Source organism: Oncorhynchus mykiss, chromosome 16 (genome assembly GCF_057628025.1).
Source record: "Oncorhynchus mykiss isolate SJ-2025 chromosome 16, ASM5762802v1, whole genome shotgun sequence".
In the NCBI taxonomy this organism is placed as follows: domain Eukaryota; kingdom Metazoa; phylum Chordata; class Actinopteri; order Salmoniformes; family Salmonidae; genus Oncorhynchus; species Oncorhynchus mykiss.
In genome coordinates this window covers 75,265,794-75,288,685 of record NC_143037.1, presented here as the reverse complement: position 1 = coordinate 75,288,685, position 22,892 = coordinate 75,265,794, and the positions used below count along the sequence as shown (strand labels likewise).

Below are 22,892 nucleotides of genomic sequence, written 5' to 3'. Positions count from 1 at the left end.
TTTGATTTGATATAATGGACTTGTGTTGGTGTGGTGGCATAGGAGAACACGCTGGAAAAAAAAATGTGTCTGCGCACACACAGGGAGACACACACAAACACGTACATGCACAGGCACGCACAAGCACCCACACAGTGAGGCAGAGGGAAGCCTTATCAAACGATGTAATTAGCATTCAGACGTCAGTAGCCCTGTCGTTGTCATGACAAAAGACGCTCACGATAATGTAATGACACCGTTCTGATTCGCCAAGACATGGACGGTGGTGAACAGCCTTGTCTACTTGAAAACCTGGTTCATTTGGGCTCAACAGCCAGCAGCTCTTGAAAAGGCCCTGCATACAATTTGCATTTATGAATTGAATTTGAAGACAGAGCCAATAACGTACTGAGGAAGAGATGTGTTACCTGAATCAGCTCAGACAGCACAACACTAATGAACAACTCTGTGTTTTCCCCGGCCTTACAGAGCACAGGGCCGTGTTCAGTGGGGCACACTGTAGTCAAAGCTTCTGCAACAGGGAATTAAAAATCGGTGTTCTTATTGGACGTATTCTGGTAGTACATCCTCGTTTCAAAATGTTTCAAAATGTTTCTTCCTTTTCAACATAACCCATCTCTTTCCTGTCAGTCTGGGACATAACATAATGATATATTCATGGGACATAGAGGGCTAGCTACATCATGATGATGTATATTCATGGGACATAGCGTGCTAGCTACAGCATGATGATGAATATTCATGGGACATTGCGTGCTAGCTACAGCATGATGATGAATATTCATGGGACATAGCATGCTAGCTACAGCATGATGATGAATATTCATGGTACATAGCGTGCTAGCTACAGCATGATGATGAATATTCATGGTACATAGCGTGCTAGCTACAGCATGATGATGTATATTCATGAACCTGGGCTAGCAGGTGGAGACAGGTGGTTCTCTAATGAGCTGTCCTAATGACTGGCTGTGTTCACCTACTATACAGTGCATTCACTATGACAGGGAACATTACCACGAAGAACGACATCACCTGGCAGAAGCATGTCGTATGGTGCAGTATACAGACCTCAATATGTCTCTTTTTTCAGTGTGCAAATCTTTGAAAGAATACATTTTCTTTTATCTACAATTATGAATCCACGATAAACAGTATTTCCATTACACTATTGTATAATAGCTCATCTCTTAGTGACTGGCTTCCTAAAACAGATAGGCAATAGGAATGCATGGCTTAACAAGGGTGTGAAGACTTCCTCATTCACCTACTGTACAAATAACTGAATCAAGCATCAAGCGAACAACAATAAAGGTGAACCACAATGAACTTTTATTATGCTATTCCGCTCTATTGCTATCTCATTATGACTAAATAAATAATCTGACCTAGCAGTCTGCCTACTTGAGAGTGTAAAATAAGTCACACTCATGTTATAAGCTACATTTCCTGGTTCCCACTCACAGGCCCACTCAGTCTGGTCTCTGGGCTGTAGTGTGATGTTTGTTTATAACATAGCTGTTCCTCTTCAGTGTGAATCACTGGTTCTGACTATTCATGACCAGAGAGGTACCTAAAGGCTCGATTCAATCCGTTGTAGCACAATTTACAGTTACTATGTTTGGCCAACTCTGAATCTGGTGTCCATGTTGTTGTGTTTGGCCAACTCTGAATCTGGTGTCCATGTTGTTGTTTGGCCAACTCTGAATCTGGTGTCCATGTTGTTGTTTGGCCAACTCTGAATCTGGTGTCCATGTTGTTGTATCTGGCCAACTCTGAATCTGGTGTCCATGTTGTTGTATCTGGCCAACTCTGAATCTGGTGTCCATGTTGTTGTGTTTGGCCAACTCTGAATCTGGTGTCCATGTTGTTGTGTTTGGCCAACTCTGAATCTGGTGTCCATGTTGTTGTGTTTGGCCAACTCTGAATCTGGTATCCATGTTGTTGTATTTGGCCAACTCTGAATCTGGTGTCCATGTTGTTGTATCTGGCCAACTCTGAATCTGGTGTCCATGTTGTTGTATCTGGCCAACTCTGAATCTGGTGTCCATGTTGTTGTATCTGGCCAACTCTGAATCTGGTGTCCATGTTGTTGTTTGGCCAACTCTGAATCTGGTGTCCATGTTGTTGTGTTTGGCCAACTCTGAATCTGGTGTCCATGTTGTTGTGTTTGGCCAACTCTGAATCTGGTGTCCATGTTGTTGTTTGGCCAACTCTGAATCTGGTGTCCATGTTGTTGTTTGGCCAACTCTGAATCTGGTGTCCATGTTGTTGTTTGGCCAACTCTGAATCTGGTGTCCATGTTGTTGTTTGGCCAACTCTGAATCTGGTGACCATGTTGTTGTTTGGCCAACTCTGAATCTGGTGTCCATGTTGTTGTATCTGGCCAACTCTGAATCTGGTGTCCATGTTGTTGTTTGGCCAACTCTGAATCTGGTGTCCATGTTGTTGTGTTTGGCCAACTCTGAATCTGGTGTCCATGTTGTTGTGTTTGGCCAACTCTGAATCTGGTGTCCATGTTGTTGTGTTTGGCCAACTCTGAATCTGGTGTCCATGTTGTTGTGTTTGGCCAACTCTGAATCTGGTGTCCATGTTGTTGTATCTGGCCAACTCTGAATCTGGTGTCCATGTTGTTGTTTGGCCAACTCTGAATCTGGTGTCCATGTTGTTGTATCTGGCCAACTCTGAATCTGGTGTCCATGTTGTTGTTTGGCCAACTCTGAATCTGGTATCCATGTTGTTGTGTTTGGCCAACTCTGAATCTGGTGTCCATGTTGTTGTTTGGCCAACTCTGAATCTGGTGTCCATGTTGTTGTGTTTGGCCAACTCTGAATCTGGTGTCCATGTTGTTGTGTTTGGCCAACTCTGAATCTGGTGTCCATGTTGTTGTATCTGGCCAACTCTGAATCTGGTGTCCATGTTGTTGTATCTGGCCAACTCTGAATCTGGTGTCCATGTTGTTGTGTTTGGCCAACTCTGAATCTGGTGTCCATGTTGTTGTATCTGGCCAACTCTGAATCTGGTGTCCATGTTGTTGTATCTGGCCAACTCTGAATCTGGTGTCCATGTTGTTGTATCTGGCCAACTCTGAATCTGGTGTCCATGTTGTTGTGTTTGGCCAACTCTGAATCTGGTGTCCATGTTGTTGTGTTTGGCCAACTCTGAATCTGGTGTCCATGTTGTTGTGTTTGGCCAACTCTGAATCTGGTGTCCATGTTGTTGTGTTTGGCCAACTCTGAATCTGGTGTCCATGTTGTTGTGTTTGGCCAACTCTGAATCTGGTGTCCATGTTGTTGTTTGGCCAACTCTGAATCTGGTGTCCATGTTGTTGTGTTTGGCCAACTCTGAATCTGGTGTCCATGTTGTTGTTTGGCCAACTCTGAATCTGGTGTCCATGTTGTTGTATCTGGCCAACTCTGAATCTGGTGTCCATGTTGTTGTTTGGCCAACTCTGAATCTGGTGTCCATGTTGTTGTGTTCGGCCAACTCTGAATCTGGTGTCCATGTTGTTGTGTTTGGCCAACTCTGAATCTGGTGTCCATGTTGTTGTTTGGCCAACACTGAATCTGGTGTCCATGTTGTTGTGTTTGGCCAACTCTGAATCTGATGTCCATGTTGTTGTATCTGGCCAACTCTGAATCTGGTATCCATGTTGTTGTATCTGGCCAACTCTGAATCTGGTGTCCATGTTGTTGTGTTTGGCCAACTCTGAATCTGGTGTCCATGTTGTTGTTGTTTGGCCAACTCTGAATCTGGTGTCCATGTTGTTGTATCTGGCCAACTCTGAATCTGGTGTCCATGTTGTTGTTTGGCCAACTCTGAATCTGGTGACCATGTTGTTGTATCTGGCCAACTCTGAATCTGGTGACCATGTTGTTGTGTTCGGCCAACACTGAATCTGGTGTCCATGTTGTTGTTTGGCCAACTCTGAATCTGGTGACCATGTTGTTGTATCTGGCCAACTCTGAATCTGGTGACCATGTTGTTGTATCTGGCCAACTCTGAATCTGGTGACCATGTTGTTGTATCTGGCCAACTCTGAATCTGGTGTCCATGTTGTTGTTTGGCCAACTCTGAATCTGGTGTCCATGTTGTTGTTTGGCCAACTCTGAATCTGGTGACCATGTTGTTGTATTTGGCCAACTCTGAATCTGGTGACCATGTTGTTGTATTTGGCCAACACTGAATCTGGTTACCATGTTGTTGTATTTGGCCAACACTGAATCTGGTATCCATGTTGTTGTGTTTGGCCAACACTGAATCTGGTGACCATGTTGTTGTTTGGCCAACACTGAATCTGGTATCCATGTTGTTGTTTGGCCAACACTGAATCTGGTATCCATGTTGTTGTATTTGGCCAACACTGAATCTGGTTACCATGTTGTTGTATTTGGCCAACACTGAATCTGGTATCCATATTGTTGTATCTGGCCAACTCTGAATCTGGTATCCATGTTGTTGTGTTTGGCCAACACTGAATCTGGTATCCATGTTGTTGTATCTGGCCAACACTGAATCTGGTTACCATGTTGTTGTATTTGGCCAACTCTGGCCAACTCTGAATCTGGTGACCATGTTGTTGTATTTGGCCAACTCTGAATCTGGTGACCATGTTGTTGTATTTGGCCAACAATGGCCTGTCTGTCTGTCTGTGGGTGGTGGAGGGGTATATGCATAGAAATATAATTATTAGAACAGACATTCCCATCCAAGTCAGTTCTGTGATGGGTGGCCCGGTGGCCAAAACAAATGTACCCATGCCAGGAAGTAATACAAAGTCCACAGAAGACTCACGCTAGTCTACTCCTATTATTAAATAGACATATGAGTCAGTCTACAAGGTTCATGCTCATGACTTGACTATATATATATATATATATATATGTACGAACTATGTTTTTTTTCCAAAATTAATTCATCTCCATTTTTTTTACATCTCAAAGTTTAAAATGGCTCACAATCTCATATTTTCGGGTCCTCCACCAATCAATGTCTTCCTGAGTACTGCTACCGTCCAAACATGATATCCACCGTTACTGTGCCACAGGAAGGAATTAGTGTCCTCTTACACTCCACTGGGCACAGACGTCAATTCCACGTCTAGTCCACATTGGTTCAAAGTAATTTCATTGAAATGACGCGTAAACAACGTGGATTCAACCAGTGTGTGCCCAGTGGGACTCCTCTGTCAGGCTTTCACAGTATGTATATTTTAAGTGCTACAGATCAAATGCTGGAGAAAGGTCCTGTTTATTGTCAGTTGTCCTTGTTAATACCAAGGCAATGTGTTGACACTCCCCTGAAGCTTCTGATTGGTTGGTTTAGTGAACTGTGATTGGCTTTCTGTCCAAGGAAGTAGTCACAGTTTCATCCAATCACACCACGTACATCCCTGATCCATCCAATCGCGTCACGGCGTACATCCATATCGACGGTCCGTACCATCTCAGACCACTATGGGGGTGTCAGAGAAGACAGAACTAATAGACTCAGCCACAGACTTCTTCCTCCTTCCCTTCCCCAGTAACCCTCCCTCCTCATCCATCTCTCCCTGGTCCCCCTCCCCATCGTTGGGGTTCACCTTCCCGTTCAGCCCCTGTCCCAGCTCCTTGGGGTCGATGAAGGCCACGTGCCTTGGGTCAGTGTTGTTGATCAGGTCCTCATGGCTGGGTGTGGCGCTGAGCATGGAGGAGTGGATGGAGTCCTCGTGGTTCTTCTTGGGGCAGCAGAAGCATCGGCAGGGGGTCAGGTACAGGTAGATGAGCACTAGGACCACGCTGGTCAGGCAGCCCACCAGGGTGGTGTATGCCGTGTTCAGGGCTTCGCCGTTGCCGTTCTCCGTGAAGTTATGCACCTTTGGGAATCGATAGGAATGGAGTTGATTTGAATTGAATTGTTATTTACATTTTTAGTCATTTTTCACTAATCCAGAGTGAATTGAATTGGTTTGAGCTGAATTTAATTGGTTTGAGCTGAATTGAATTGAATTGGTTTGAGCTGAATTATCCCCCAAGGGGAAATTAAGATGTCACAGGATCATTGGACATACAACCTTACAACACACAACACGTATACATTATGAAACAGTATCCAACATACCTTGAGCAGCACGTAGAGCGTCTCGTTGAGGGCTTCGCTCACAGCGTAGCATGTGTACGTCCCCGAGTCCTCCGACTTCACCGGACCGATCTGGAGACTACCGTCAGGAAGCACCTTGGCTGTCTGATTAAGCCCTTCCGTCACCACTACATCGCCAGGCATCACCCAGGTCTTAGACAGATCTCTGTGTTTAGTATCACAGCGCAAGATCAGCGTCTGTTCCAGCCAAGCTTCCTCGTCCGCCTCGTAGAACGTACTACAGTTCATGTAGTCTCTGTTGAGGTCGAAGACCCCCACCCTGCTTTTCTGGGACCCGGGGAGATAGCAGCTGTACTCATCTTTAAAGTCCAGGGCTGAGTTGAGCCGGCGGATGTGCCAGTGGGCCAGGAGACTATATAGGCTACAGTCACAGATCAGAGGGTTGTTGTGGAAGTAGAGGCCGTTCTTTATCCAGGCAGGCAGCACCTGCAGCTCCTCAATGGGTGGAACCTGTATTAGATTAAAATGTTTATGTCCTCAATGAGTAAATTAATTTTGAAGCAATAACATATAGAAACTCAATGAATATACAAAGTAATTGATAAAAACACGACTTACAATGTAAAAACGTTATATGATGCACCGTCACTAAACATTAGATTAAATTGTGCAAAAAATACAGGTAAAAGATGGCACATGGGTCTTTCTATAAATAATGGGGCCAAAATTGGGATCAAATTTTCAAAAGGGTTTGAAACTAAATATAATGCAGTCCCACATATGTACTTAGAGGAATTTAATATGCAAATTGGCACATAACTCCACCTATACAAAAACATAGGCCTAGGATTATACCCACATACAATTATCTGTAAAGGTGCCTCAGTTGAGCACTGAATGTTAAACACAGATTCAACGACAAACACCTGGGAGGTTTTCCAATGCCTCGCAAAGAAGGGCACCTATTGGTAGATGGGTAACAATATAAAAAGCAAATACTAAATATCCCTTTGAGCACGGTGAAGTTATTAATTACACTTTGGATGGTGTATCAATACACCCAGTCACTATAAAGATACAGGCGTCCTTCCTAACTCAGTTGCCAGAGAAGAAGGAAACCACTCAGGGATTTCATCATGAGGTCAGTGGTGACTTTAAAACAGTTACAGAGTTTAATGGCTGTGATAGAGGAGAAAACTGAGGAGGGATCAACAACATTGTAGTTACTCCACAATACTAACATATTTGACAGAGTGAAAAGAAGGAAGCCTGTACAGACTAAAAATATTCCAAAACATGCATCCTGTTTGCAACAAGACACTAAAGTAAAAATACAAAAAAAATGTGAGAAAGCAATTCACTTTTTGTCTTGAATACAAAGTGTTATGTTTGGGGCATGTCCAACACAACACATTACTGAGTACCACTCTCCATATTTTCTAGCACCATGTTGGCTGCATCATGTTAAGGGTATGCTTGTAATCATTAAGGACTGGGGAGTTTTTCAGGATAAAAAATAAATGGAATGGAGATAAGCAGAAAAAATCCTAGAGGAAAACCTGGTTCAGTCTGCTCAGATGAATTCATTTTTCAGCAGGACAATAACCTAAAACAGAAGGCCATATCTACACTGGAGTTGCTTACCAGGAAGACAGCGAATGTTCCTGAGTGGCCGAGTTACAGTTTTAACTTAAATCTGCTTGAAAACCTATGGCAAGACCTGAAAATTGTTGTCTAGCAATGATCAACAACCAATTTGACAGAGTTTCAAGAATTTTGAAAAGAATAGTAGGCAAATATTGCACAATCCAGGTGTGGAAAGCTCTTAGAGAATTACCCAGAAACACTCTCAGCTGTAATCACTGTCAAAAATACTGCCCCCTAGTCACAAAAGGTTAAGAACAAATTCTTACTTTCAATGATGGCCTAGGAACAGTGGGTTAACTGCCTTGTTCAGGGGTAGAACGACAGATTTGTACCTTGTCAGCTCGGGGATTCGAAACGTGCAACTTTTCAGTTACTCGTCCAACGGTCTAACCACTAGGCTCCCCTGCCGCCCCATGTTTTCAGCGGGCATTGCGTATACTCACTTCTTAATCCCCACCATGAGTATCAAAGTAGTATAGTGCAAATCAAATCACATTTATTTATATAGCCCTTCGTACATCAGCTGATATCTCAAAGTGCTGTACAGAAACCCAGCCTAAAACCCCAAACAGCAAGCAATGCAGGTGTAGAAGCACGGTAACCATTATCCTCGTGACCATTATCCTGTGGAGGTATATGCTGTACCTTATCAATTGATAAAGCTGACGGAACAGATCGGAATGTTTAGTTTAAAATGTTCATCACATTTCAGGGCACCGCGGTAAAGACTTTATGCAAATGTTCCAAAAATGCAATTAGCGGGAAAACACCTTTCTAAAATGGGCCTCACACCTGAGGGGCGGTTTCATGGACAGAGATAGAAATATCAGTTAGAAATTTTGAAAGAGGTGAAATTAAAGATGCCACAACTATCATTGGTTACTAGAATAATGGTTACGAGGATAATGGTTACGAGGATAATGGATACTAGGATAATGGTTATGAGGTTAATGGTTACGGGGATAATGGTTACTTGGATAATGGTTACTAGGATAATGGGCACTGGGATAATGGTTACGAGGATAATGGTTATGAGGATAATGGTTACTGGGATAATGGTTACGGGGATAATGGTTACGGGATAATGGTTGCAGGGATAATGGTTACAACGATAATGGTTATGAGGATAATGGTTACTATGGTAACGGTTACGGGGATAATGGTTACTAGGATAATGGTTACTGGGATAATGGTTACTAGGCTAATGGTTACTAGGATAATGGTTACCAGGGTAATGGTTACTAGGATAATGGTTATGAGGATAATGGTTTCTAGGGTAATGGTTACGGGGATAATGGTTACTATGATAATGGTTACAAGGATAATGGTTACTAGGGTAATGGTTACTAGGATAACGGTTACTAGGATAATGTCTTTAACGGCTGCTAGACAATGAAAGGAAGAGAACCAACGGGAGAAAGCATATGATAAAGTCTTCACATGAGATGAGAGTTAGCTAAACAAATGGATTGAGGCAAATAATCATGATATCATTCTGCCAGGTAGACATACTACAGGCTACTTTGTAGTTAACATTTAATAGAGAAGGTTTTTGTGAAAGGCATTTCCATTAAAATGTTATTTTGATGAATTTATTCATACTATTTCATCCTTCCACAATATATAGTCCCGAAGCAAATCTAGGGTTGGTACCCAAGCCGGCTGGTCGTTCGTTCTATTGGTTCGGTTGCCAGAGATGCGACCCAGTCGTTCCGTCTTTTTGTTCTGTATCTATGGACGCGACCCAGTCGTTCAGTCTTTTTGTTCTGTATCTATATGGACCCAGTCGTTCGTTTTAAATATTCCTTTGCCATACTGGCTGGCAACATTCTTATCCCTTGCTTGCTAGCCAATTACGGCTAGCTTACAGTCCCATCAAACAGTGCAGACAATAACAACAGTAGCTTCATTTGTTTAAGCTGTTTTCCAGTGACATTTATTTGGATGCATCCATAACAATGAGCTAATGAGGTGCGATTTTGGCCTGGCATAGAAAATGTGCTCTCTCGTCAGGACACTGTTGTTCAGAGGAGCTAGTCAACAACACAGAAAACACAAGCACTTCAAACTGAAGCTGGAAAGACTGCAAACTAGCTGCACTTCCGTTTCATTTGACCTTTATTCCAATAGACATTTTTTTGTATGTATCCATAAAAAATGATGCCTGCTGATTCATGATTACGACCGGCTGAGTAAAGCTGTCTGCCTGTCTGTCTCGTCCCGACTCCCAACATGTTCATTACTATGGGTCAGCTGGGAGATCGAATTTGAATACAGAAACAATGTTTCAAATGTCAGAGAGACAGACGTGTTTATACAAATCTCCGCTGTTGAAAACTAAATGTTAGTCTAAAAGAAATGTGAGTTAATGTCTAGATGCTTTTTATAGTGGAGATCAAGGTTATAAATTGCCTGGCTGGGCTGATGAGACAGTGGATTACGCAGTCAGATGGAACAGAGTAAATAGGCATTTTAAACTTCATAGATTTAGCCGGTGGTAACTTGTGGAATAGACACCCGGTGGAATGCGCTTTTAATCAATCAGCATTCAGGATTAGACCCTGCCTTTGTGTAAATAGACTACTTCAAGCCTCTAGGAATTGTTTTAAATTGCAGGTATAATATGGAAACCAGATGTATTTGTCATGTTATTTCATTACCAGATCATATTGTGTATAAATTCACTAGGATATATCATTTGTTGTCATTATACTTAGAATAATAAATAAGAATAGGGTTTGGTGTTGCGCGATAATATATCCTGCACAATTACGCACAGTAGACTATGTGTCTAAATGAAACATATAACATATGAAAACATGAGCTCATTACCTTAATGCTTTCTCTGTTAAACCTCACAAGACCCTGCTGTAAATCAAGCAGACAACAACAGATGATCAACCTCAATTTGTTGGAAATATTAGATCCAATGTGAATACAGTCACAACTGTCTTCACCGGTGAAAGGAATGAGACAACCAAAACATCCTGGACATTCTCAAACACCTTTTTTCCCCCCGTGGGTTGGAAACATTAGATCCACGTGGGTTGTAGTGGCAACCGCTGTTTGTCACTTGACTGTCATTCAGAAAATTCCTTCCTGGATCAGATGTTGATGTGTTGATAATATCACGGCATTATTAAACATGCTCAACACCAAACGCGCATCCAATAAATATTATACATAAATTATTGAAGAACTGGGTAAATAACTGGGTAAATAACAGTATCGATTTAAGGTTTTAAGTTACACGGTTAAGGTGATTTTTTTTGGTTAGAAGCATTCGATTTTGCAATCACATACATTATTATTTAATATACATTTTGGGGGATTTGTGTGCCCATGAAAACTCTGTTCACCTGATAACATGAGACACGAAATGTTAAGTAGTTACACTGCATTTCTGAGATCTCTGTACAAAAAAAAACTGTCAGACAGATAGATCCAGGATTCAATGTCTAATTTAACTGATTAATGCTGATTATACTTACATAAATGCAAGGACAGAAAGTTTGATTTTATGTCACACGATTTTGGACAAATCCGTCAAGACACCAACCATGAGAAAGTGTTAAACACAGGTTTTTAAATCAATTTGTGAATTGTATTGAATATAGCTATGCTCCCAACTTATATCTTAATGTAATGACATGACAAAAATCGGCAGATTATTAGCAATGAATTGTAAACAGCTGTAACAAGTTGTCTAGTGTAGGAAATCCTCACCCTAGTTTATAGAAAGACCCACTTACACTTCACATTATTATTTAATATAGATGTATAAACCTTGATCCTGTTGGATGAGATGTCCATCAGGCTGAGTTTCTCCAGGCGGGTCTTGTCCTTGACCAGTTCCAGGGGGAAGCGTGAGATCATGTTCTGGGACAGGTAGAGTTTCTGCAGGCTGTGGAGACCCTGGAAGGCTGAGCGGTCAATCTGAGATATACGGTTGTTGTAGAGCAACAGCACCTGGGAATAATATGGAAATATGGATTTTGTAATTATGGAAATTGTACATTTGATCAAATTATTCAGCTGGTACTACAGTACCAGTCAAAAAGTTTGGACACACCTACTCATTCAAGGGTTTTTCTTTCTTCTAGTGAAGACACCACAACTATGAAATAACACATACGGAATCACGTAGTAACCAAAAAAGTGTTAAACAAAGCAAATTATATTTTAGATTTGAGAATTTTTAAAGTAGCCACCCTTTGCCTTGATGATAGCTTTGCACACTCTTGGCATTATTTCAACCAGCTTCATGAGGAATGGTTTTCCAACAGTCTTGAAGGAGTTCCCACATATGCTGAGCACTTGTTGGCTGCTTTTCCTTTCCTCTGTGGTCCAACTCATCCCAAACCATTTCAACTGGGTTGAGGTCGGGTGATTGTGGAGGTCAGGTCTTCTGATGCAGCACTCCATCACTCTCCTTGGTCAAATAGCCATTACACAGCCTGGAGGTTGTGTTGAAAAACAAATGATAGTCCCACTAAAAGCAAACCAGATGAGATGGCGTATCGCTGCATAATGTTGTTTTAGCCATGCTGGTGCCTTGAATTCTAACTAAATCACAGTGACAGTGTCACCAGCAAAGCGCCCCCACACCATCACACCTCCTCCACCATGCTTCACGGTGGGAACCACACATCCGGAGATCATCCATTCACCTACTCTGCATCTTACAAATAGACTGCGGTTGGAACCAAAAATCTCAAAGTTGGACTCTTCAGACCAAAGGGCAGATTTCCACCGGTCTAATGTCTATTGCTTGTGTTTCTTGACCCAAGCAAATCTCTTCTTCTTATTGGTGTCCTTTAGTAGTGGTTTATTTACAACAATTATAATTTATCTTCTGCAGCAGAGGTAACTCTGGGTCTTCCTTTCCTGTGGCTGTCCTCATGAGCGCTTGATCGTTTTTTGTGACTGAACTTGAAGAAATTTTAAAAGTTCATGAAATTTTCCGCATTGACTGACATTCATGTCTTAAAGTAATGACAGACTGTCGTTTCTCTTTGGTTATTTGAGCTGTTCTGCCTTATTATTATTCAACCATGCTGGTCATTTATGAACATTTGAACATCTTGGCCATGTTCTGTTATAATCTCCACCCGGCACAGCCAGAAGAGGACTGGCCACCCCACATAGCCTGGTTCCTCTTTAGGTTTCTTCCTAGGTTTTGGCCTTTCTAGGGAGTTTTTTCCTAGCCACCGTGCTTCTACACCTGCATTGCTTGCTGTTTGGGGTTTTAGGCTGGGTTTCTGTACAGCACTTTGAGATATCAGCTGATGTACGAAGGGCTATATAAATAAATTTGATTTGATTTGATTTGATTCTTGCCATAATATGGACTTGGTCTTTCACCAAATAGGCTCTCTTCTGTATACCAACCCTACCTTGTCACAACACAACTGATTGGCTCAAACACATTAAGAAGGAAATAAATTACACAAATTAACTTTTAACAAGGCACGCCTGTTAATTGAAATGCATTCCAGGTGATTACCTCATGAAACTGTCTGAGAGTGACAAGAGTGTGCAAAGCTGTCGTGAAGGCAAAGGGTGGCTATTTTAAAGAATCTCAAGTATAAAATATATTTTGATTTGTTTAACACTTTTTTGGTTACTACATGATTCCATATGTGTTATTTCATAGTTTTGATGTCTTCACTATTATTCTACAATGTAGAATCCTTGAATGAGTATGTGTGTCCAAACTTTTGACTTGTACTGTTTGTAAAAGTCAGAATTGTAAAAACAACTATCTCTCTCTGTCTCTTTATCGTGCTCTCTCTCTCTCTGTCTCTCTCTCTCTACCTCTCTTTGTCTCTCTATTCCTCTCTGTCTCTCTCTCTCTCTCTCTCTCTCATTGTCTGTTGTCTCCCCGTCTCTGTCTCTCTATCTCTCTCTCTCACTCTCTGTCTCTCTCTCTCTCTCTCTCTCTCTCTCTCTCTGTCTCTCTCTCTATCTACCTTTCTTTGTCTCTCTATTCCTCTCTGTCTCTCTCTCTCTCTCTCTCATTGTCTGTTGTCTCCCCGTCTCTGTGTCTCTCTCTCTCTGTCTGACTCTCTATCTTTCTTTCACTGTCTCATCTTAGTCTGTCTGTCGCTCTCTCTCTCTATATCTGTTTCTCCTTCTCTCTCTCTCTCTCAATTCAAACGGCCTTATTGGCATGGGAAACATGGGAAACCTGGGAAACATTGCCAAAGCAAGTGAAGCAACAAAAAAAAAGCAACGAAAAAACAAAAACAAAGACAACAACATTAACAGTAAACATTATACACACAAATAGTTCCAAGAGAATAGCAACGTTAAAAATAATAAATTATACTTTTTCTATTAGCAGTTTAAAATGCTACATAAGAGATGTACAGTGGTGTGACAATGTGCTAATAGTAGAATGTAAGAATGACGGGGGGGGGGGGGGATAAATATAGGTTATATTACATTGGTGTTTCTGACTCACTGGTTGACCTTTTGTTGTGGAAGCAAGTCACACATTTTTCTGCTGGGATTGCACACTGCTGTATTTCACCTAACAGATATGGAAGTTTGTCAGAATGTGATTTGTGTTCTAAATTCTTTGTTGGTCTGGGAAATATGTGTCTCTAATTATGATCATATATTTGGCAGAAGGTTAGTAGGTTATCTCTCTCTCTCTCTCTCACCTCCAGCTGCCCCAACGGTTCGAAGATGAACTCGTCCAGCTGTCGCAGGTCGTTGGAGGACAGGTCCAGGTAGCGCAGGTGTTTGACGTAGACAAAGGCCTCGGAGGAGAGGAAGTGAAGGCCGTTGTGACTGAGTAGGAGGTTGTGGAGTTTGGTGAGTTTCACCGTGGTCCACTCAGCCCTCAGCCGGGAGACGTCGTTGTAGCTGAGGTCCAGGACAGCCGTATAGAGAGGCAGGCCAGTGGGCACTGTGGTCAGGTTCATCTTGGAACAGCTCACGATATTACTGGCACAGATGCAGGTCTTGTGGCAGTTGAGGGTTGAGGCTACTGCCCCAGACGGGTACCAGAGGAGGGCCAGGGAGAGGTACAAGGCCCATTGAACCTGGACCCTCCTCAGGCTGGGAGAGGGAGAGGGAGAGGGAGAGGCAGAGGCAGAGGCAGATGGAGAGGCCGAGGCAGAGGCAGAGGCAGATGGAGAGGGCTCTGGCAGGGCGTCTGCTCTGTGTGGAGGCAACATGCTAGTTGTTGGTGTGTTGTTGTTATTTAAGGAGCAGAACTTCCTGTATTATGGTTCTCTTCCTACACAGCATGGAGCAGCAGCTGGCGGAATCCCTGGCATCGCTTAATTGAGGTCTGAAAGAAAAGCAAACCAACTATTGTTGTTGTAAACAGAGACGGCTGTATCAATGTGTTCAAATTTTAAAGGTCCAATAGAGCCATATAATATTAATATACAATCATTTCTGGGTAACAATGAAGGACCTTACTGTGATTGTTTTCAATTATGATGGTGTGAAAAATAAACAAAAATGGCTTCCTAGCAAAGAGCAATTTCTCAAGCTAGAATTTAGCTAGGACTGTCTGGAGAAGAAAACAGGAAATTAGCTGTTATTGGCCAGAGAGGTTTGGAACACTATTTTGTATTGGTCTATTAACTAATTTACTGCCAGGCAGGTTAAATCTCCATCCCACCGAAACAGGCTGAAATCTCAGGTGGTCTTTTCAAACAGCTCTTACACTAAAATGGGCATTGTCATAATTTTCAACGTCAGTTGCCTTTAAAGGGGCAATCTGCAGTTGCTTCACCCATTATTTGCTTCTGAATGAATTAAATGTACCCATTGATTCTTGAAGAATATAACTTATGTCTCGTGAGCTTAGTTCAACTGTCATACGCCCCATCAGAACCTAAAATATAAGCTTTTTTTTTCACTCCAATGTTTGTAAACAAAACAGATGTAAACAAAACACTGTATAGTCTCAAAACATGGTTCAAACTAATAGTGTTGATATCATGGATGGTCAGTCCTTGTATCCGTAGCGCTGTCTATCCGTTTGAGAGTGGTTACATTTCTCCAGCCCCAATCCCTCAGTTTTTTTTACCCGAAACAAGGGGGAAGAAAAAACGTTTTGTTTCAAATGCTGATTGACGCTTTAACAAATCGTTTGTTAGTAATTGTATTAGTTTCTACATGCACAGTGCTGGTGAATTCAATGTTGCATTGCTCCATTCCATTTAATGCAAAAAAACACAGCAATGGATCAATTCATGGAAATGTTGATAAATTATAAATGATGTATCCTACCTTCACGTCATATCAGATTAAGCCATTTTCTGAAATTAAATCCATCCGCTACCAAATCGGACACGTCTGTTTATAATTTGCACCTCGTTTTAGTCCCTTACAGTAATAGTCTATCCAATGTAAAGACAAGAAGTGGGATGCAGGGCGAAAAGAAGAGAGCGCTGGAGAAATCCTTCCTTGCTCCCAGATTCTGACAACACACTGCTCCGCGCCGCATCCAAAACTCGCTATAAAATTACGCAAGGATAAGATTATGTAGAAATGTAAGAACACATGTCCTTGTTGGACCGGTGGCACTCACCCAACCTGAATTAATGACAGAGATACATTCAACGCCAGGTATTCTGATGATGTATTATGTTCCTGAGGACAAGTGGTCTGGTCAGCCAAGCGACGGCCTTCGATTCCTTACGTCTTCTGCAGCAAACCAGTGCGTTTTCTCTTCATGAGTCGCATTGTCAGCAGCATCTCTGCGAGCTGAGGCGGTGAATCATGGGAGCGCATGAGCAGTCTTGTCTTGCCAGAAGAAATTGTTCGTGTTTTTTTCTTATTCATAATACTCCAGTCTGTGTAGTGTCACTGCTGCCCACAGCAACTGGCCGACTTTTGTAGACGTCTTTTTTTTCTTCCAATACTAGACCAACAATGACTGGTGGCCAACACTCACACTGCGATACTAGTGGTACCCACTCCATAAAATCCATATTTTAACCTACGTATTGTGATAATCGGTTGTTTGATCTATAACCTGTTAGCTCATACGCCCCGCGACCGTGATATATTGGCCTAAAGGCCGAGACAATAAGAAGACACAGTGGCAGAATGAATTCAACCACACCTTTGTTTCATCACAAAACCGGATAGCAACCTCTGTCCAGTGAAGTCCACAAAGCATTTCACATGTACAGTAACATACAGTACATGACCTACGGCCTGGTCAAGCAAGTTAATGTTTCCGATATTTTAGGACCGCTAATCAACTATTGATTTAGAACCACAGTGTTACCGCAAGTCACAAAGAAACCCGGAGCTGCCTCCACTATTCCAGCAGCATTTCAACTTTAACATGTCAATATCATCAAATCCCCTCTGCCTAGTCTAATACAGGGACAACTCAAATATACCCCGAACTATTTAGTCCAATAAGATAAATATGATGTGGCTGTCCATGGTTCTGATTTCTGTGTGTCATGTGTGTGCGTGTGTGCACGTGTTTGTGTGTACACGTGTTTGTGCAAGTAGAAAAAACACGTTGACTCACCCTACTTGTGGAGAAACACCAATGCCTTCCTTCTCTCTTTCAAGTTGATGAAATGGTCTGTCACTCTGTCATACAGTACATGCTTTTATTTGTTGTTGTCCTTGGCTACCAGGCTAAAATGCTTGCTCGCTAGTCTAACTTCCATTCATGGGCAACTTTAGCTAGTTAACATTATCCTTCTACATCTAGCTACATATTGAACTAACATCCTCTCAGGCCAGGGGCTCAACAATGTATGAATGAATGGTTGGATCAGAATCACTGCTATAACCATTGGCCAGAACGGGGAAATAAAACCACAAGTCCACATCCCTATTTCCATCCATGGCTAATTTAGGAAAAGGTCCCATTTTGTCTAGCAAGCCACCAGAGAACAACACCACCACAACGAGATGCAACAATTCTAGTTTTTCTGTCAATGACGTCTGCTCTCAATGGGATTTGATAGGAGTGAAGCCAAATCCAAGACTGCTTCCCTTCACACCTTTTTTTTTTTTTTGGTGTGCCAGAACCATTCACAGTTGAGCTCAACTCAAGTTAAGCTCAACGCTGATTGGCAAATGTTTCACACTTTCTTTGTCAATGGAGGCCAGATGGTCGCTGGCTGCCCTTGCCTTCAGCGCTACGGGCGGCAACAATGTCATACACAGTGTCCAAAGAAGGGCCAGAAGTATACAGAATGGTGTTGTCTGCGTAGAGGTGGATCAGAGACTCACCAGCAGCAAGAGCGACATCATTGATGTATACAGAGAAGAGAGTCGGTCCAAGAATTGGACCCTGTGGCACCCCCATAGAGACTGCCAGAGGTCCGGACAGCAGACCCTCCGATTTGACACACTGAACTCTATCAGAGAAGTAGTTGGTGAACCAGGTGAGGCAATCATTTGAGAAACCAAGGCTGTCGAGTCTGCCGATGATGATGTGGTGATTGAACGAGTCGAAAGCATTGGCCAGATCAATGAATACGGCTGCACAGTAATGTTTCTTATCGATGGCGGTTAAGATATCGTTTAGGACCTTGAGCGTGGCTGAGGTGCACCCATGACCAGCTCTGAAACCAGATTGCATAGCAGAGAAGGTATGGTGAGATTCGAAATGGTTGGTAATCTGTTTGTTGACTTGGCTTTCGAAGACCTTAGAAAGGCAGGGTAGGATAGATACAGGTCTGTAGCAGTTTGGGTCAAAAGTGTTCCCCCCTTTGAAGAGGGGGATGACCGCAGCTGCTTTCCAATCTTTGGGAATCTCAGACAACACGAAAGATAAGTTGAACAGGCTAGTAATAGGGGTGGCAACAATTTCGGCAAATCCTTTTAGAAAGAAAGGGTCCAGGTTGTCTAGCCCGGCTGATTTGTAGGGGTCCAGATTTTGCAGCTCTTTCAGAACATCCGCTGACTGGATTTGGGAGAAGGAGAAATGGGGAAGGCTTGGGCGAGTTGCTGTGTGGGGTGCAGTGCTGTTGACCGGGGTAGGAGTAGCCAGGTGGAAAGCATGGCCAGCCGTAGAAAAATGCTTATTGAAATTCTTAATTATAGTGGATTTATCAGTGGTGACAGTGTTTCCTATCTTCAGTGCAGTGGGCAGCTGGGAGGAGGTGTTCTTATTCTCCATGGACTTTACAGTGTCCCAGAACTTTTTTGAGTTAGTGTTGCAGGAAGCAAATTTTTGCTTGAAAAAGCTAGCCTTGGCTTTTCTAACTGTCTGTGTATAATGGTTTCTAGCTTCCCTGAACAGCTGCATATCACAGGGGCTGTTCGATGCTAATGCAGAACGTCATAGGATGTTTTTGTGTTGGTTAAGGGCAGTCAGGTCTGGGGAGAACCAAGGGCTATATCTGTTCCTGGTTCTAAATTTCTTGAATGGGGCATGCTTATTTAAGATGGTTAGGAAGGCATTTAAAAAAAATAACCAGGCATCCTCTACTGACGGGATGAGATCAATATCCTTCCAGGATACCCTGGCCAGGTCGATTAGAAAGGCCTGCTCGCTGAAGTGTTTCAGGGAGCGTTTGACAGTGATGAGTGGAGGTCGTTTGACCGCTGACCCATTACGGATGCAGGCAATGAGGCAGTGATCGCTGAGATCTTGGTTGAAGACAGCAGAGGTGTCTTTAGAGGGCAAGTTGGTTAGGATAATAACTATGAGGGTGCCCGTGTATAAGGCTTTGGGGAGGTACCCGGTAGGTTCGTTGATAATTTGTGTGAGATTGAGGGCATCAAGCTTAGATTGTAGGATGGCTGGGGTGTTAAGCATGTTCCAGTTTAGGTCGCCTAGCAGCACAAGCTCTGAAGATAGATGGGGGGGCAATCAGTTCACATATGGTGTCCAGAGCACAGCTGGGGGCAGAGGGTGGTCTATAGCAGGCGGCAATGGTGAGATACTTGTTTTTAGAGGGTGAGTGTTTCTGAATGCTTGTTATTGCAGTCAAGGCCTTACACACACATTAAGTGTTTACTTTTTTACTGTTAAACACATAAGACAGTATCGACTCACAATACCACATAGGACTGGGGGCCTGAATCCTGTATCGACTCACAATACCACATAGGACTGGGGGCCTGAATCCTGTATCGACTCACAATACCACATAGGACTGGGGGCCTTAATCCTGTATCGACTCACAATACCACATAGGACTGGGAGCCTGAATCCTGTATCGACTCACAATACCACATAGGACTGGGAGCCTGAATCCTGTATCGACTCCCAATACCACATAGGACTGGGGGCCTTAATCCTGTATCGACTCCCAATACCACATAGGACTGGGAGCCTGAATCCTGTATCGACTCCCAATACCACATAGGACTGGGGGCCTGAATCCTGTATCGACTCACAATACCACATAAGACTGGGGGCCTGAATCCTGTATCGACTCACAATACCACATAAGACAGTATCGACTCACAATACCACATAAGACAGTATCGACTCACAATACCACATAAGACAGTATCGACTCACAATACCACATAAGACTGTATCGACTCACAATACCACATAAGACAGTATCGACTCACAATACCACATAAGACTGTATCGACTCACAATACCACATAAGACAGTATCGACTCACAATACCACATAGGACTGGGGGCCTGAATCCTGCATCGACTCCCAATACCACATAAGACTGGGGGCCTGAATCCTGTATCGACTCACAATACCACATAGGACTGGGGGCCTGAATCCTGTATCGACTCACAATACCACATAAGACTGAATCCTGTATCGACTCACAATACCACATAAGACTGGGGGCCTGAATCCTGTATCGACTCCTAATACCACATAAGACTGGGGGCCTGAATCCGGTATCGACTCCCAATACCACATAAGACTGGGGGCCTGAATCCTGTATCGACTCCCAATACCACGTAGGACTGGGGGCCTGAATCCTGTATCGACTCCCAATACCACATAAGACTGGGGGCCTGAATCCTGTATCGACTCACAATACCACATAAGACTGGGGGCCTGAATCCTGTATCGACAGTATCCTTTCCTCACTTGTATCTGTTGGAGAGAACTAGATCATTATTTTGATAAACACCTTATCTGAAAGGTACCTACATAATGATTTCATAACACTCATAAACATACTACACATCCATTTATTATCACATAAGCATTTCTTATATATTTTAAAATATGTATATTTTTTTATTTCACCTTTATTTAATCAGGTAGGCCAGTTGAGAAGAAGTTCTCATTTACAACTGCGACCTGGCCAAGATAAACAAAGCAGTGCGACAAAAACAACAACACAGAGTTACACATAAACACCTACTTTATATCCCTTGATCTCAGTTAGTATTTACCCTGTGATGACTGGCCCTGTTGATCTCAGTTAGTATTTACCCTGTGATGACTGGCCCTGTTGATCTCAGTTAGTATTTATCCTGTGATGACTGGCCCTGTTGATCTCAGTTAGTATTTACCCTGTGATGACTGGCCCTGTTGATCTCAGTTAGTATTTATCCTGTGATGACTGGCCCTGTTGATCTCAGTTAGTATTTACCCTGTGATGACTGGCCCTGTTGATCTCAGTTAGTATTTACCCTGTGATGACTGGCCCTGTTGATCTCAGTTAGTATTTATCCTGTGATGACTGGCCCTGTTGATCTCAGTTAGTATTTACCCTGTGATGACTGGCCCTGTTGATCTCAGTTAGTATTTACCCTGTGATGACTGGCCCTGTTGATCTCAGTTAGTATTTATCCTGTGATGACTGGCCCTGTTGATCTCAGTTAGTATTTATCCTGTGATGACTGGCCCTGTTGATCTCAGTTAGTATTTACCCTGTGATGACTGGCCCTGTTGATCTCAGTTAGTATTTATCCTGTGATGACTGGCCCTGTTGATCTCAGTTAGTATTTACCCTGTGATGACTGGCCCTGTTGATCTCAGTTAGTATTTACCCTGTGATGACTGGCCCTGTTGATCTCAGTTAGTATTTATCCTGTGATGACTGGCCCTGTTGATCTCAGTTAGTATTTACCCTGTGATGACTGGCCCTGTTGATCTCAGTTAGTATTTATCCTGTGATGACTGGCCCTGTTGATCTCAGTTAGTATTTACCCTGTGATGACTGGCCCTGTTGATCTCAGTTAGTATTTACCCTGTGATGACTGGCCCTGTTGATCTCAGTTAGTATTTATCCTGTGATGACTGGCCCTGTTGATCTCAGTTAGTATTTATCCTGTGATGACTGGCCCTGTTGATCTCAGTTAGTATTTACCCTGTGATGACTGGCCCTGTTGATCTCAGTTAGTATTTATCCTGTGATGACTGGCCCTGTTGATCTCAGTTAGTATTTACCCTGTGATGACTGGCCCTGTTGATCTCAGTTAGTATTTATCCTGTGATGACTGGCCCTGTTGATCTCAGTTAGTATTTACCCTGTGATGACTGGCCCTGTTGATCTCAGTTAGTATTTATCCTGTGATGACTGGCCCTGTTGATCTCAGTTAGTATTTATCCTGTGATGACTGGCCCTGTTGATCTCAGTTAGTATTTATCCTGTGATGACTGGCCCTGTTGATCTCAGTTAGTATTTATCCTGTGATGACTGATCCTGTTGATCTCAGTTAGTTAGGTAGGGAGACAGAGGGAGACAGAGAAGGAGACAGACAAGGATTCAGACAGACAAGGATTCAGACAGGGAGGGAGACAGACAGGGAGGGAGACAGGGAGGGAGGGAGACAGACAGGGAGGGAGACAGACAGGTACACAGACTGGGAGACAGCGATGGTGACAGACAGGGAGACAGGAAGACAGACAGGGAGACAGACAGGGAGGGAGACAGACAGGGAGGCAGACAGGGAGGGAGGCAGACCGGGAGGGAGATAGGGAAGGAGATAGGGAGAGAGACAGGAAGGATCCAAGTTAGTACACAACACAGTCACATTGAATCCACACCAAACCTGCTTACAAACTTGTTTCTGTACAGCACTTTGAGATATCAGCTGATGTAAGAAGGGCTTTATAAATAAATAAAATAAATTGACTTTGCAGGCAAGCCGTGTTTACTAGGAGTGTTTACTCTGTTATTGATCCCATTTTGGATTGATGGATACATAGAGCCGAGGATCAGGGAAAACTGATCATCCTAATCAGGCAGGTTGGTTTGCTCACCACCAGCTTATATGAG

At 42.9% G+C, this 22,892-nt stretch overlaps 1 protein-coding gene across 1 annotated transcript; it reads right to left on the bottom strand.

The window, feature by feature from the left end:
* Positions 1-1,309: 1,309 nt before the first annotated feature.
* On the bottom strand, positions 1,310-16,611 carry amigo1 (adhesion molecule with Ig like domain 1). Its single transcript, XM_036947743.2, has 5 exons — positions 16,283-16,611; positions 14,394-15,028; positions 11,512-11,694; positions 6,100-6,588; positions 1,310-5,854 (listed from the first exon to the last, which is right to left on the bottom strand). Exons 2-5 carry the CDS (start codon positions 14,910-14,912, stop codon positions 5,447-5,449), a joined length of 1,599 nt encoding a protein of 532 aa, XP_036803638.2. The 5' UTR covers positions 14,913-15,028; positions 16,283-16,611; the 3' UTR covers positions 1,310-5,446.
* Between the last annotated feature and the right edge of the window lie 6,281 nt (positions 16,612-22,892).